Source organism: Ochlerotatus camptorhynchus, unplaced genomic scaffold, assembly GCF_037179485.1.
Source record: "Ochlerotatus camptorhynchus isolate MF236.1 unplaced genomic scaffold, CSIRO-AGI_Acam_v1.1 ptg000222l, whole genome shotgun sequence".
NCBI lineage: Eukaryota > Metazoa > Arthropoda > Insecta > Diptera > Culicidae > Ochlerotatus > Ochlerotatus camptorhynchus.
In genome coordinates this window covers 1,740,963-1,757,425 of record NW_027040712.1, presented here as the reverse complement: position 1 = coordinate 1,757,425, position 16,463 = coordinate 1,740,963, and the positions used below count along the sequence as shown (strand labels likewise).

The 16,463-nt window shown below is 41.5% G+C and overlaps 2 protein-coding genes across 2 annotated transcripts in view; one reads left to right on the top strand and one right to left on the bottom strand.

Annotated features, from left to right (window-relative positions):
* Positions 1-16,463, bottom strand: part of LOC135703789 (uncharacterized) — a 47,580-nt gene that overhangs the window by 13,812 nt on the left and 17,305 nt on the right. The gene's annotated exons all lie outside the window — the stretch shown is intronic.
* LOC135703888 (histone H1-like) lies at positions 11,780-12,510 on the top strand. Its single transcript, XM_065225255.1, has one exon. It carries the CDS (start codon positions 11,804-11,806, stop codon positions 12,479-12,481), a length of 678 nt encoding a protein of 225 aa, XP_065081327.1. The 5' UTR covers positions 11,780-11,803; the 3' UTR covers positions 12,482-12,510.

The window sequence follows — 16,463 nt, the reverse complement described above, 5'->3', positions numbered from 1 at the left end:
AAACAGCCAGTTTGTTTTGCCTTGAGAGGCGGGATCTGCGGCAAATGAGCGGATACAAACACCTAACCAAGGCGGAGCACTTAACTAGGGTTTTCTCTATGTGCGAGCGGAACAGGAGCTTCTCATCGAACAACATCCCGAGATAAGTAACATCAGTGGACCACTCGACCCTTGTACCATCCATTATAACGGTACAGGAGGGAGACGGTTTAAGTTTTAATGATTGTCTGTGAAGGAACATGATCGCTTGGGTTTTCGAGGCGTTGATTTTGATTTTCCACGTGGTGGCATAATCAGTAAAGGTGTCAAGGCATCGTTGGAGCTTGTTCGTAATTTCACGAGGCATCCTACCCTTGACGGCTATCGCGGTGTCATCTGCAAACAGAAAGAACACGCAACCGTCTCCTAGAGGAGGGATGTCCGACGTGTAGATGCTGTAAAGCAGTGGTCCCAGCAGACTCCCTTGCGGAACACCTGCTGGGATCGGAAATTGTCCCGAAAGGGAACTATTCAACGACACCCTGAACGACCTTTGCTGGAGATAGTTACGGGTGATTTTCACAAGGTATGGTGGAAAGTTGGAGTTACAAAGCTTGTATATAAGTCCGTCGTGCCAGACATTGTCAAACGCCTTTTCGACGTCTAACAAGGCCATGGCTGTGGACTTGGATACAGCTTTGTTACTTCGGATGTTATTCATCACCCGCACTAGCTGATGATTGGTGGAATGCCCCTTGCGGAACCCGAACTGTTCCGGAAGAAGAATGTCATGTTCCTCCACAAACTTGTTTAGTCGGCTGAGGATCAATTTTTCGAACAGCTTGCTCAGCGCTGAGAGCAGGCTAATCGGTCTGTAGCTTGACGGTAGTGAAGGGTCTTTCCCAGGTTTGCGGATCGGGATGATTTTTGCCACCTTCCAGATGCTTGGAAAGTAGTGCAGCTCCAAGCATCTGTTGAGGATGGCAGCCAGCAGCGAGTGCACCCTCGCGCTGAGATTTTTCAACTCTAGGTTGAATATTCCGTCAAACCCGGGAGCCTTCATGTTCGTACTGTGTTTCAGCGCTGAGCAAATTTGTTCCTCTGTAATCCGTTCTTCTGGAGGGACGGCACAAGGGGAGGCATCTAACGTCTGGACGCACTGCACAACCTGGTTCTCGAGTGGACTTGGGATGGTAGAGCCAAGCAAATGCGACTGGGCAATGTGCTCCCCAATTGCATTGGCCTTCTCTTCGTTAGTGATAAGCCGTTCGTCATTGACTCTAAGTGGTGGAATGGGCTTGAGGTGAGACTTCAGCACCTTGGCAACCTTCCAGAATGGTCTGGAACGGTCGTCCAGGTTCTGAACGAGCCGCCCGAAACTCTCGTTCCGGATTGAGACCATTCTGGAAGCGATCTGCCGATTCAGATCGACCATTTCGTATTTACGCTGCAGATCCCCAGTCCGCTGAAACTGGCGTCTACGAACATTTCTGAGCTGAATCAAAAGTTTGGTGTGGGAATCAATTGCTTGAAACTTACCCCTCACAGGAACTCGTCGAACGCACTCTTCGTCAGCCACGGATATGGCTTGATGGAGACCCTCCAGGGCCCGGTCGATGTCCTCCACTGTGTCGAGCGGTGGGTTGTCGTCGATGTGGCGGTCGACCACGCGTCGAAACTGGACCCAGTTGACTCGATGGTAGTCCTTCCGCTGGCACGGTGCAGGGGCCACGTTGTAGCCCAGCTCGGTCAGCACCGGTTGGTGGTCCGAACTCAGGTCGTTGACGGCAACCGGCTTGGCTAATCTGGTGTTTGCCAAGAACAGGTCCAGCGTCGATGGGTTGCCCGTCGGTGATGTGAAGGTTGGTTCGTCCGGAAACCAGACGGAATAGAGACCATGCTGGGAATGGTCGAATAGCAGGCGGCCGTTCTGGTTCTGCTGGTAGTTCCGCCAGGCCTCGTGCCGGGCGTTCAGGTCCCCTCCGATTACAAAGCGGGCATTGGTGTGGGTTATGATGGCAAGGTCGTTCTTGAACTGCTGTGCTGTACCATTGCTAACGGTACATTGCCGGGGGCAGTAGACAACGATGAACCGGACGTTTCCGGTCGATGTTTCCACCTCAACGCCGACGGCCTCGATGATGGAAGTGCGGTAGTGGGGTAGGGTGCAGTACTTGATGCCTTTCTTGATGATGACCGCGACACCGCCCCCCCTGGAGCTGGTGCGATCAAGCCGGACAATGCTGTGGTTGGGCAGCCAGAAGCTGTCACCGGTCTTGAGGTGGGTCTCGGTGAGAAGGCCCACGTCGATGTCGTGCTTGCGGAGGAAGTCTGCAAGCTCAATGTTTTTCGCCCCTACGGAGCGAGCGTTCCAGTTGGCGATCTTTATGGGTTCACGGTCCATAATTAGCGACGAAGGAGACGATAGCTTGGAGCTGTTGTGTTCTTGTTGCGCAGGTGCGCTTGATGATGATGGCCTGGGCCAACAGTGTGACGATCTCATCCGTTGACAGCGGAGAATCGTCTGTAGCTTCACCGGTTGTACCGGCCAATCCCGGAGCAGGGGGATCCGTCGATGGCCCGGAGGCTTGACCGGGTACTGCAGCGGCAGCCAACTGTTGGTTGAGCGGGAGCGGCGGCAACACTGGAATTGGCCGTGATTGGACCGGTGATAACGGAGGAAAGTTCTGCGCGTTGTTTTCTGGAACCTTCTTGCGACCGGGCTGGCTGTTGGACGAGGCCTTCTTCCGGATCTCGGCGTATTCGGCCCGCTTCGGACAGGCCTTACTCGTGGCCTTGTGGGCGGCACCGCAGTTGGCGCATGTGGGAGTGGCTTCCTCGATGCTGTCGCAGTTGTCGATCTTGTGGTTTTTGCCGCATTTGATGCAGCGGCTGGCCATGCGGCAATTCCTGGTGCCGTGCCCGAACAATAGGCAGTTCGAGCACTGAGTGACGCCACGGTGGGTGGGTTTATACCGCTCCCACTTCACTACGATGTGGAACAGTGTGCGTGTCGTCTGGAGATCCTTCACGGTTGTGGAGTTCTTCTCCAGATGGACCAGGTAGAGCTGGTCACGATACTTGATGGCCTTGCTGCGGGTCATCTTGTGGACTTCGACCGGCTTGAGGCCGTTCGCCTTAATCTCGTCCATTAAGGTGGTGGTGTCCATGTCGTGGAGCCCGCGCAGCACCACTTTCAGCGGCTTGGTGGCCTCGATGTCGTGGGAGAAGTACTCCAGCTTCATTCTGTCCAAGAGGGCCTGAACTGCGTTGAAGTGTTTTTCGGCCGGGACCATCAGTTTGTAGCCTTCCGTGCACCATAGCCCGGGAGGGAAGCCCTTCACATAGAAGGGTGGCAACTTAACTTTTTTCGGCACCGTCTCAGGGTCCGACTGCGGCTGGGCTCCGTTCTGCAGGGCGGAGAACGGATTGTTGCTCAGCAGCTTTTTTGCTGCTGATACGGTGGCGCTGCTGTCTTCAGGTCTGGGTCGTTTAGTTCCGGGAGGCCCCGGCTGCGGGTCCGCAACGCCTGTCGGAATGGGCAATGGGGTTTTCTTCTGCTTCTTCTGGGCTGGCTCGGTGGTCGCGCCGTCTCCTGGGAGAGTCTGTTTTCCCGGTAAACCGGCACTCGCGTTACCGCGCGATTTCTTACCCATGGCTGGGTCAGCGAGAGCGTCACTACACAACGCGGAGCTAATTCGACTTGCGAACGAACGAACGAAACTAGAGAGAATTCAAATCGACTGAACTGCTCAACAGTCTGGCAGCGAATGATGATGGGCGAACAATTGCTACGCTATCCTGGTATATGTGGCAAACCAGTCACTGGCTGAAAATCATTCTAATAAAGAAAAAAAAAAAAACGCTATCCTACAAAATGGTGTAGAACCGATGGTGGAAAAGAAGGAAAAACTTCCGCCTTTCTTCGTGAATAGATTCTCACCCGGATTGATGGAGAACATCGGCTATTACAACGGTAAAGCTGATTAACCAAGCAACCCGCAATTAACCAATACAAGGCCGTTGATACGCTGCTGCAGAAATAAAAGGTGGAGTACTTCTGCCACGATATTGAGGCGAGCAAGCCGCTCAAGGTGGTCCTGCTTAGACTTCCGGACATGGAAACTGACGCCTTGCCAGTGGAGCTAACGTCAAACGGACTCAAGCCGGTTCATCTCTACGAATCATCATGACGTTGACAAGGCAACTACCATCGGTAGTACGAGGGATCGACAAAATCGACACACTAAATTTGTATTTCCGAGATTTCACCAGCTGACCAGTTCTGCAGATTATTTTTGCAATACTCAGTAAAATAATTACTGTGACTCATAGTTGAAGATGCTAATTTCAAATAACAGACTAAAGTGGTCATTTTATATGATAGATGAGAAGATGAAAGTATAGAGTTGATAGTTCCATTAGAGTACGGCAGTGTGAAATTTGTAGAAAGCGAGCAAGGACAACTTTGATGAAAGTACGACTCAGGTTGATCATCTCTCTTTACCGAGCTCCTCAGTTGGAGAGGGATGGTGAGGGGTATCCCCCCCCCCCTCTGCCACCACTGGCAAAAATAATAACTTCAAGAAACCTTATAAATCTTCAGAAATTTCATAGCATCTTAGACAGAGCTTCAATAACGGACGACATTCTAATTATTGGTGATTTCAACTTGCCAGGAATTTGTTGGCAGTCATCAAGCAACGGACTCCTCTACCTTGATGCTACACACTCGACGTTTTACCGGTGCACGACTAGGATCCTCGACAGCTACAGAACTGCCACACTCCAGCAGATTAATCATGCTGTAAACGAGAACAACAGAAGCCTTGATTTATGTTTTGTTAGCTACTGTGACAATGCCCCGTCGATAACGTTGGCTCCAGCGCCGCTGGTGAAGTTCGTACCTCATCATCCACCTCATCCACCATTACATCTCAATATAAAAAGAAGAAATGTAAAGGTAGACACTGTCAATCCATCTCCTGTCATTTACGATTTCAGGAATGCAGACCATCACAGCATCATTCTTCTTCTTGAGACGCTAGACTGGGAGAACATTCTTGACGGAACCAATGTGAACATAGCTGCACAGACATTCTGTCATATTCTTTCATGTGCGATCGACCGACATGTTCCCAAGAAGACGGTAGGCGTTGGTCGTACCCCAGGGCTCACTCCCGAACTCCGAAGGCTGAGAAGACAAAAGAGAGCCGTCCCACGGAGGGGTATTTGTTCTACGCTAGCTGGCCAAAAGTCAATTTCTCAAAATAAGCCAAAATAGATTCAGAATGCATGCATTGTTTACTTCAGAGATAGGGTAACATTGCCCTGTACTCATTATTTATTTTTCTAAACTGATCGCGATGTGACATCAGTTCAAACTTGCCTGTTGTTGAATCGTGCTGGTTTGTTAGAAAAATCGTTCCGCAGTGCCATTGTTTTCGTGGCTCAACTTGTTGTTCGGATAATCACATTATTTTGCAAAAATGGATAGTGATCAAGCAGGTATTGAAATATGTTTTCCACATGACATCAGCTGATTTCACTTAGTTTTGACTTCGAAGAAGCAGTTTCTGAAAATCTTGTCTTCAAGTGCTATTTAAACTATAAAATAAATGTATCGTGATTCTGTATCTTCACCTCGCTACTGTCGCCCAATCCGCATAAGGTTTATCAAGGAATCATCTGAGGTAATTAATGAAGAGATCAGATATATTAAAAATACAATTTATTCGCTACGGTCAACAAAATTTACATTAAATGGCAAGCAGTTCACTATTAGACATACTTTTATGCTCGCTAAGGTTGATGGGAAAGTGTGTAATGTAGCAGCTGAAACACCAACGATGAAATGTTATGTATGTGGCGCAAGTTCAGAGGTATTCAATAATCTTGGTGTTAAAAAGGAAATTAACACAGATTCTCTTAAATTCGGATTTTCCATTTCTCATGCCAGGATTCGTATTTTCGAGACAATTTTACACCTTTCTTACAAGTTGTCGATCAAAAAATGGCGGTTAACTGGCAATGAAAAGCACATCGTCAAAGAAAGAAAAGAACACATTCAAGAAAACTTCAGAAAAAATTGGAGCTCCTTGTGGATTTTCCAAAACCAGGCTATGGAAATTCGGATGGCAATACTAGTCTAAGATTCTTTGCTTATCCGGAAATCACTGCTCAAATAATAGGTTTGATTTTAATTTGCTCTACCGTCTTAAAGTTACATTGGAGACACTAGCTAGTGGTTTTAAAATTGATACGGAAAAAATTGAAACATTTACTCAAGTAACAGCGCAGACATACGTTCGACTGTATCCACGGTTTCCGATGACTCCCATTCTGCATAAAATTTTAATCCACAGTTATAGAACATGCACTGCTACCAATAGGGTAGTTGTCAGGAGAAGCTATACAACATGGATGTACTGAATAGACTGCTGCTTAGTTCTGATCCTGAAATCACAGGTAAACAACGTTATTATTATCATACGTGAAAGTAAATAAATATGCTTTTAGGATTAATAAAAATCCCGCGAAAAAAGTCAAGGGTTTTGACGACAGAAACATTGCAAATGTTACTCTCAGAGGTTTTCATGCAAGAAAGCGAAGATCGGCTGGAAAAAAAATTAAAGATGAAAGAAACATATGAAACAGGCGTTTCTAATGAACAAGACAATGTCTTCTCAAATTCGGAACGAGGTTTTTTTCCGTTAAATTTCATTTGTTTTTTTACTTGTTGTTTTGTTTTTGAATTGTTAAATATGTTGTTCTGTGTACTATTCGGGGTAATATAATTACTTTCTTAAGGTGAAAGTTGATGGAATCCCCAAATGGCCGCTATTTTGTTTATTTTGCCTTACCACTTCGAATTTTTGGCGCCTCGAATCTCAGAAACTACAAAGTTTCCGTGCATGAAACTGTAACGACATGTATGCTGCAGTTCAGCAAAACAGTGATTATAATTTGACACACGAAATTCTTTTAGTTTCTGAGATCTGTGCCGCCAAAAATTCGAAGTGGCAAGGCAAAATAAATAAAATAGCGGCCATTTGTGGATTCCATCGACTTTCACCTTAAATCTCAAATCTAAATATAAATATCTTGTTCTTTTTTAGCTGAACTTATTTTACAATGACTGATTGTACAACGTCAATAAATACTTAGCCTACTTTTAAGTAATTTTGTTTTGTCATATTCAATTAAGCTAATATTGTTATGCAGAACCAAACTATGGTGAATTTACGTGTATGAAAAATAATTTAATATAAGACACCTGAAGATCATTTAAACATTTATAACCATATCGCCAATTTCTTCAGGAGTTTAAAAAAGTTTGGCCTTTTGTTCACGGAAAATTCAACATATTTGTGGTTCTGTGTCAAAATTTCAGCTCAATTGATCATAACAGAACAAAGTTATAACATGTCAAATTCGGCAAGTTTGTAAACAAAGTTCGGCCTTTCGTGCTTTTTTATTGACCGCAGATGTAAGTGTATTTATATATTTTTTTATTTAAAGTATTATTAGTTCCCAACATTTCATCCTTTGACGGTAACTAAATCCGAAAAATATATAACGACTTACAAGTTTTCAAAAAAAAAACATTATTATAACATGACCATACGTTATACGTTATATTCGATATCAGACGAGCTTTCAACGACGACTCAAATCCCACTCACAATTTTTCTGGGATTATGTAAAACAGCAACGTAACGAGTGTGACCTGCCTTCTTCAATGAAGTGGAATAGGCCTCTAAACCACAAGCCATATGTGACATGTTTGCCTCGAAGTTTTCTAGGATTTTCTCCAACGAATTGCTATCCGATAGACAGATATCATCAGCATATAGTAACACACAGCTGTCGGGGCTAGCTATGCCTGAAGTTACTGTCAACAATGATGCGATTATGGCAGCTGTACGTAAACTAAAAGTGTCAGCGTGCTTAGGTCCCAATTGAATTCCGTCGGTGTTTTTGAAGAACTGCATTGACAGCTTGCTCGAGCCACTTCAAGTGATCTTCAGCTTGTCGCTTTCATCCGGAGTGTTTCCGTCCTGCTGGAAACGCGCATACATGTTCCCTGTACACAAAAACGGCGATAGGAAGAATGTTGATAGTTATCGAGGAATATCCTCGTTATGCACTGTTTCCAAACTCTTTAAGCTTGTTGTGATGGACCAATTGTTCTTTCATTGCAAGCAATTTTTAAGCCCAGACAAGCATGGTATTGCTGTAGCGAAGCTTGAAAAGCTTGGAATTCATGAAACTCTTTTGGATTGGTTCCAGTCCTACTTGAACGGTCGTCGCTCGCAAATAGTCATCGGCGAATCCACTTCAGCTTCATTTCCAATCACGTCAGGGACTCCGCAGGGAAGTCATCTTGGACCACTCATCTTCCTTTTATGCTTCAACGATGTCAATGCAGTGCTGGATGGACCAAGGCTTTCGTTTGCTGATGACTTCAAGCTATATTTCAAGATTCGTTCTGAGGCTGACGCTCAGTTTCTACAACAACAACTTGATGCATTCGCTCATTGTAAATCCTGCAAAATGCTCAGTTATTACGTTTTCTCGACTGAAAGATCCAAAAGTCCACGATTATTCATTTTCTGGAGTACCACTGGTAAGAGTGAACGAAATCAAGGACTTGGAAATTATCCTCGACTCCCAGTTGACCTTCAAGCAGCACGTGTCGTTCGTAGTGAATAAAGCTTTAAAATCTCTAGGCTTTATCTTCCGGTTAACAGAAGAGTTCACGGACATTTACTGTCTAGAGGCGCTCTACTGTGTATTAGTTCGGTCGACATTGGAGTACTGTTCGACTGTTTGGAGCCCTCACTACCAAAATGGAATTGAGAGAATAGAATCAGTACAACGGCGGTTTGTTCGATTCGCACTTCGTCGACTACCATGGCGGTCTCCCAAACTACGAGTACCGATGTCAGCTAATTCGTCTGGATACACTTAGTATACGAAGAGACGTTGCTAAGGCTATGCTGATTTCTGATGTCTTGCTGGGTCGAGTTGATTGTCCTGAAATCCAACAACGAATCAACTTGTATGTGCGACCAAGATCTCTACGGAACAATGCGATGCTACGACCTCAACCTCACCGCACCGATTACGGAATGAACAGTGCCATTACTGGGATACAGATAGTTTTCAACCGGGTTGCCAGTCAATTTGATTTTAACGTTTCGCTTGACTTGCTATCTGCTAGATTTCTTAATGTTTTTAGATAATTTGAAACATATGTGTAGTTTTAATGTATGTTAATTTAGTTCATTGGCAACAACTTATCCATCATTGGGGCCAAGAAGCCTATTGATGAAGAAAAAAAATAAATAAATAAAAAAGAAAACTTTTTAGTATTTCAGGAGCTGCGTGGAAGTTTTGGAGATTTTCTAGAAGTGGATCAAATTGTATAGGAGTTCAGCTTTTATTGTCCAAGCTCAACGAACTTCACAAAACTTCAATGAACTTTGTAGGAATGCAAATTATTAAGAAGTACTTCGTCAAACTTTAAAGCATTTTGTAGAAATTTGGGAAAGCTCTTTAAAGTGTTGGCATTCTTCTTTAAACTTTAGTGACTTTGGAGATGTTCTTGTGAAGTTGTAAAATGCTTGGAATCAAATATAACTTTGGAGAGCTTATTTTTTTTGAATTTTTTGTTAAAGTGGGAAACATATACAAGCTTGGGAACGTTCAATGAAGTTGATGAAAATTTGTTTTACTGCAGGAAACTCTATTAAAACTTCCGGAAACTTATTTTGTTCTTAGCACTTCTTAAAAAAATAGAATAGTTTAAGGAAGTGTGAGGAATCTCAAATTTTGTATACAATTCCATGGAACAGACCATACATGAAATCCATAAAAAATCTGATAGCTTCATATAAGGACTGCGAATTTCAGCAATCTTTGCACAAAAAAAGCGAATAAAATCGAAAATCATATAAAATACCAAAATAGAGTCCTCTTTTAACATGTCTTAATTGAGTGCTAAATTGACCTAACAATAAGAATTAATACTCTTTTTTTTTTACTTGTAATGATCTTTTGTTCTTTTGTTGGTTTACATGTATGAATTATTAAGTGACACAAATGCGTCTTTTCAACTGTGTACTACAGTTTGAAATTTTTATTATTATTCACAATTCCTAGTCCTGTCAGGCATGTTTTAGAGTATGACCACCTTGGTGGGATTGGCTTGTTTTGAATTCGAAAAAGGAGACTACTTATAACTACTATTAACAACTACAACTAACCTATAACTACTTTATACACCTAACCTACTATATACAAATTGCTTATCAAAGCATGCTCTGATGTATTGCTATTCTGCACAAAACTAGTCTTAATGTCATCAATTCTGAAATCTAATTTTGGAACGTTTGCCTCTTGGTGGAGGTTTGAAATTTTTGTGTCAAAGGGATGATCAAGGATCATTCTCAGCACTCTGTTCAGAGCGACCTGGATTTTGTTCCTGTGAGTCTGTGCACATTAATGCACTCAAAGAATCGTGCAGAATAAGTTTTAAAATAATGCTAGATTAGAAACTTCAAATTTTCGTGTTGCCAATAAACGAAGGTGCCAAACAAGATTTTACACAAGTGACATAATATAATTTACTCGCAAATGGATTATTTCATCAAAAGTAGCATAATTGTTGAAACATATAATTTTAGAATACTTTATTTTTTTTATTTCTTTTACCAAAAATTTGCAAAAATCGAGATTATCTGTATTTTAAAATAATTTTTTTTGTTTTGTTTTTCATATACTGGTGTTTGAATAACTGATTATTAATTTGAAATGAAATAAAGGTTTAATATTTTCAGATCACAATTGAACTGTCTTACAATAAAATGCATCCATGAATGCGATAAAATGAGAGCACGAAAATTTGTACTGCAAATATTGCCGTTTCAGTGAAAATTATTCGAAGTATCTGACAGCCACAGCATGCTATTAAAGCTGATAATCTGACGCCAAATACTAATTTTTCTCTGAATTAGCAATACATCAACCGGAATTTCGAATTGAAATAATGTAAAAATTAAATAGAAAATTCAATCCAAGCACAAGTACTCTGATGCGCCATTGTAAGAAATGGATCAATATCTTACCACATAAATACAACTCCCGATATGACAGCAAATGTCGTGCTGCGAAAGAAGTCAAGAGATAATTTATTGCATCAGACGCTAAATAATATTTCCGTTACTATGACTGATAATATGAGCAGCAAAAATAGTTAAGATTCTTTATTAAACACTATGAGTCTTGCAGTAATGATTATGCCTTAACTCAGGTTGTAAAATTACATCTGCATTAGCCATCCAGATTTAAATCGATTTCAAGCGGAACTAGCACCGACTAGCCAAAACTAATGGATACCAGAGTGTACACAATATATTGAACTTTCGTAATAAATAACCTTCACAATAATCAATATTGTTTCAATATGTGATTTTGATTGTTTTTTAATTGGCAGTTGCAAGTTGTTTCAAACATTGCTCAAATGAATGCAATGTTAAGCCATTTCCTTCCAACATAGTCCAAAATGCAGTTGCGGTTTGGGGAAATGTATTAATCTATTCGCTCTTCAAAGTAATTTCATTCGATATAATTTACCTGAATCTGGTAGAAACCGTTGTTTAAAATACTATGTCTGGTAGAAATCAAAATATCTTACATGGGCTCGTGTTTTCCGTTTCCTTCTACCTCCCTAACACAGTCATCAAAGGTGAACCACAGTCGGTCAATCATTTCTCAATCCAACGAACAACTCGTATCAAGTGAAACCCAGTGAATCATCATGACTGAAACCGCCACCGAAGTTTCTGCTGCGGCTCCTGCTGCTTCCTCGCCTGCCAAGACCTCCAAGAAGGCCAAGGCCACCAAGGGGGACGCCAAGAAGCCGAAGAAGCCATCCACTCATCCACCAGTGAATGAGATGGTCGTAGCTGCTATCAAGACCCTGAAGGAACGTAAAGGATCGTCCCTGCAGGCCATCAAGAAGTACATCGCTGCCAACTACAAGTGCGATGTCGCCAAGCTGTCGGCCTTCATCAGGAAGGCTCTGAAGACCGGTGTCGAGAAGGGAACTCTAGTCCAGACCAAGGGAACCGGTGCTTCGGGATCATTCAAGCTCAAGGCCGACGAAAAGAAACCCAAGAAGGCCGCCGGAGAGAAGAAGGCAAAGAAGCCTGCCGGAGAGAAGAAAAAGGTCGCCAAGAAGCCCGCCGCCAAGAAACCCGCTGGCGAGAAGAAGGCCAAAAAACCCGCAGCCAAGAAGCCTGCCGTTGAGAAGAAAGCCAAAGCTGCCAGTGCCAAGGTAGCCAAGAAGGCCGGAACAGTGAAGAAGGCTGCTGCTCCCAAGCAGAAGGCCACCAAGCCCTCTAAGGTCGCTGCCAAGAAGCCGAAGACCCCGAAACCAAAGAAGGCTGCCCCGGCCAAGAAAGCTGCTCCAAAGAAAGCCGCCGCCAAGAAGTAAAGTTAAAATCCAACACCAACAAAAACCACCAAAATCAGTCCTTTTCAGGACTACCAATATTGATTTCAATCAAGAGTTGATATTTTGAATGATCTTACAGGGTAGATACATTGATGGAATCAGATTAACTGAAACCGTTGCTTTCAATGAGACTAGCCATTGCCAGATTTTCAAATAGACCAATTTAGCATATCCACCCTTTTGAGAAAATCGAAGTTGAAGGTCGATTATTATTTAAACTGTTTAGAAACAATACATTATTAAGCAATTAAAGATTCAATCCGCCACATTTGAAATTGCCTTTGAAACAGGATTCAAATTGGAATAACGGTTTGTCTTTCTATAAAATGTTGCAATGATATAAAATGTTGATGGGTGGGTAGTATTAATATAATTCTGCTTTATGCACGGTTATTTCAATAAATAAATGCTACTTTCCAAGCAAAGATTTCCAGAGTTGGTTGGAAATGTTATCTAATATGAAGCTATAGTGTGATAATTTATTAGATAGCGGGTAGGTAGATAGTTCTGCTAGAGTACGGCAGTATGAAAATTGAATAAAAGTTGAAAATGAGCGAAAGGCCAATAATGCGACAGTATTAGTCAAACGCACACTTTTTTTTACCTAACTCGTACAATGATGTGTGTAAGAGATTTATAGGCTTTATAGGAGAAAAGTGCTCATATATGTGGAATAGTTCTCGAAGCAACGTTTCATCACTACCTATAGCCCCACGTTGCCGAAAGCATTTCCAGTCGATAGTGTGTTAGAGCACCGCCACGGGAGTCCCCATACGGGTTCCTATCTCTATTTCAGAGCGCCATATAGCAACTTATGCCCGCACCGGTAGTAGCTAAATGGGGTTGGGAAATGAGAACGCAACAGAAAATAAATCATAAGTTTTCGTATTTGGCGCCCCACTTTTTTTTTTTAATTTTTTTTTTAACTCTTTATTTGTTCCAAATTCAAAATAAATTACATTTTATTTTAACCTAGGTGCTCCAGTTACTGCAGTAACGTACCAGCCTTAATTGTTATGATATATATCCAAGTGTTTTAACATTGTTCATGTCTTGGCAATTCAGTATTTTAAACAGATTTTTTAACCTGCATGTCAGTATTGATATCTTAAAACTAAAAACTAAAACTAAATCTTATCTAAGTATAAAGGGAATTAATCGTTGCAATTGAGGATTGCAACGATTTTTGCCTGAAATTATTAATTATTTTGTTGGATATTTGTTCTAAAGTCTCAACATTCGATACTCTATGTACCTCGGTAGTACTGTACCAGGGAGGCAACTTCAAAATCATTTTCAGAATTTTGTTCTGAATCCTTTGAAGTGCTTTTTTCCTGGTAGTGCAGCAACTAGACCATATTGGTACAGCGTAAAGCATGGCCGGTCTAAAAACTTGTTTAAATATTAGAAGTTTATTCGTCAGGCAAAGTTTGGATTTCCTGTTTATAAGAGGATACAAACATTTTATATATTTGTTACATTTGGCTTGAATGCCCTCAATGTGATCTTTAAAAGTTAATTTTTGGTCAAGTATTAATCCAAGATATTTCACTTGGTTTGACCAGGAAATTGGAACTCCGTTCATAGTGACTATGTGACTACTAGGTTTCAAAAACGAAGCTCTAGGTTTATGTGGAAATATTATAAGTTGAGTTTTGGAAGCGTTGGGAGAAATCTTCCATTTTTGTAAATAAGAAGAGAAAATATCTAAACTTTTCTGCAGTCTGCTGCAAATAACACGAAAACTTCTTCCTTTAGCGGAAATGCCTGTGTCATTAGCGAACAAAGATTTGTAACAACCCTGAAGCAAATCAGGGAGGTCCGAAGTGAAAATGTTATACAATATAGGCCCAAGAATGCTACCCTGAGGAACTCCTGCTCTAACAGGTAGTCGATTAGATTTAAAATTTTGATAATTTACCTGCAGAGTTCTGTCAGTTAAATAATTTTGAACTAATTTCAAAATATATAGTGTGGAAAATTAAACTTTTTCAATTTAGCAATCAAACCTTCTTGTCAAACACTGTCGAATGCTTTTTCTATGTCTAGAAGAGCAACTCCAGTTGAGTGGCCTTCAGATTTGTTTGAACGAATTAAATTGGTAACTCTTAATAGTTGATGAGTAGTTGAATGCCCATGGCGAAATCCAAACTGCTCATCTGCAAAAATTGAGTTCGTATTGATGTGAAGCATCATTCTATTCAAAATTATCTTTTCAAAAAGTTTACTTATTGAAGAAAGCAAACTTATTGGGCGGTAGCTAGAAGCTTCAGCTGGATTTTTATCCGGCTTCAAAATTAGAACAACTTTTGCATTTTTCCATTTATCAGGAAAGTATGCCAAATTGAAACATCTGTTGAATAATTTTACCAAGAAAGACAAGGTACTATCTGGGAGTTTTTTTTATGAGGATATAGAAAATTCCATCATCACCTGGAGCTTTCATATTTTGAAACTTTTTAGTTGTAGACCTTACTTCGTCCAAATCAGTCCCCCAGGAATCATCAAAAATATTTTCCCGAGAGAAAATATTCAGATAATCCCGAGCAACCTGATTCTCAATAGGACTAGTAAGACCTAAACTGAAATTATGGGAACTCTCGAATTGCTTAGCAAGTTTCTGAGCTTTTTCCAAATTTGTGATCAAAATTTTACCACCTTCTTTAAGCGCTGGAAAAGGTTTTTGGGGGTTTTTTCAAAATTTTTGTGAGTTTCCAAAAGGGTTTGGAACTCGAGTTTAATTTAGAAATATTATTTTCAAAAGTTTTGTTCCTCAGGGCAGAGAATCGCTTTTTAATTTGTTTTTGCAAATCCCTCCAGATAACCTTCATGGTGTGCTGTACCCAAGTTGTCTAGAACATCTCTCACCGTAAAACATATTAAATTATATTTACATTTGCCTAAACAGCCGGGATGAATCACCAATTCAGATAAAGTAGAGAAGGTAGGTCAGTTACGAACGAATAGTATTGCAAAAGTGCATACGGTATGTTTTGCTGACTTTCCTCTTTTACCTACTGGCGGTCGTTCGTTCCACGGCGAGTAAAGAATCATATTTCAAAACAACGTTGCGTACCGAAGGTAGTTTATTATTATCGTTTAATATTATCAAATATTGTCACCGCCGTCCCAGGCGTTTCTATCCATCATAGAGAATCGATTTTGTAAAATTGCAAACATCATCATTAATTAGCTATAAAGAGTATCTGAACAATGAATTAAAAGAGAGTCTTTCGACAACCATCGAGGCGTGACTTTCAATGTGCTCCGAAAGGACACCACATTCCGAAACCTCAAAGATTCCCAGTGCTCTGGCCCGGACTCGTTCCGGCACCCAGATACCACTTACTCGATGACAACCTAGTCCGTTAAAATTATGCAAACCGGACATAGTTTATGGCGACCGTTTGGCCAGTTGTGTGAAAAATTTTCCCAACTGTGAACCTGAGTAGCCCGCGAGTCAGACCGCGTACAAAGTCAAAAAAGTGCCGCGTAAAAGTATATGTGAATTTCGATCATCGTGCAATGTGTAAAGGTGGAAAAATGGCCACGGTGAACAACTTAAAATTGACGTTGAAAACTTTAAAAAACCGCGAAAAATAACAATAAAACAGCTACAGTTAACAATTTGAAGCCAGCGAAGAGGCTCATAAATGTGCTAAAAGAAATCAATGCCATAAAAGTGATCAAAGAAGACAATGAAGTTATCACCATCATGATAAGCAGAGAAACGGTGGAAATTAGTGAAATACCTGGCATCGTGTCAGCTAAGAAGAATGATATACTAAAATGGGCTTCTTTACTTTTGCCCACAGTGACCGGTAGTTTGATCATGGTAACAAGAATGGGAATACAAACCCACCACTCGGCACTAAAAAGCAATATAGGTGGACAGATTGTTGGCCTTGTGTACTAACACCTAAAAATAATAAACCATATTTAATAAAATATCGTAATAGTA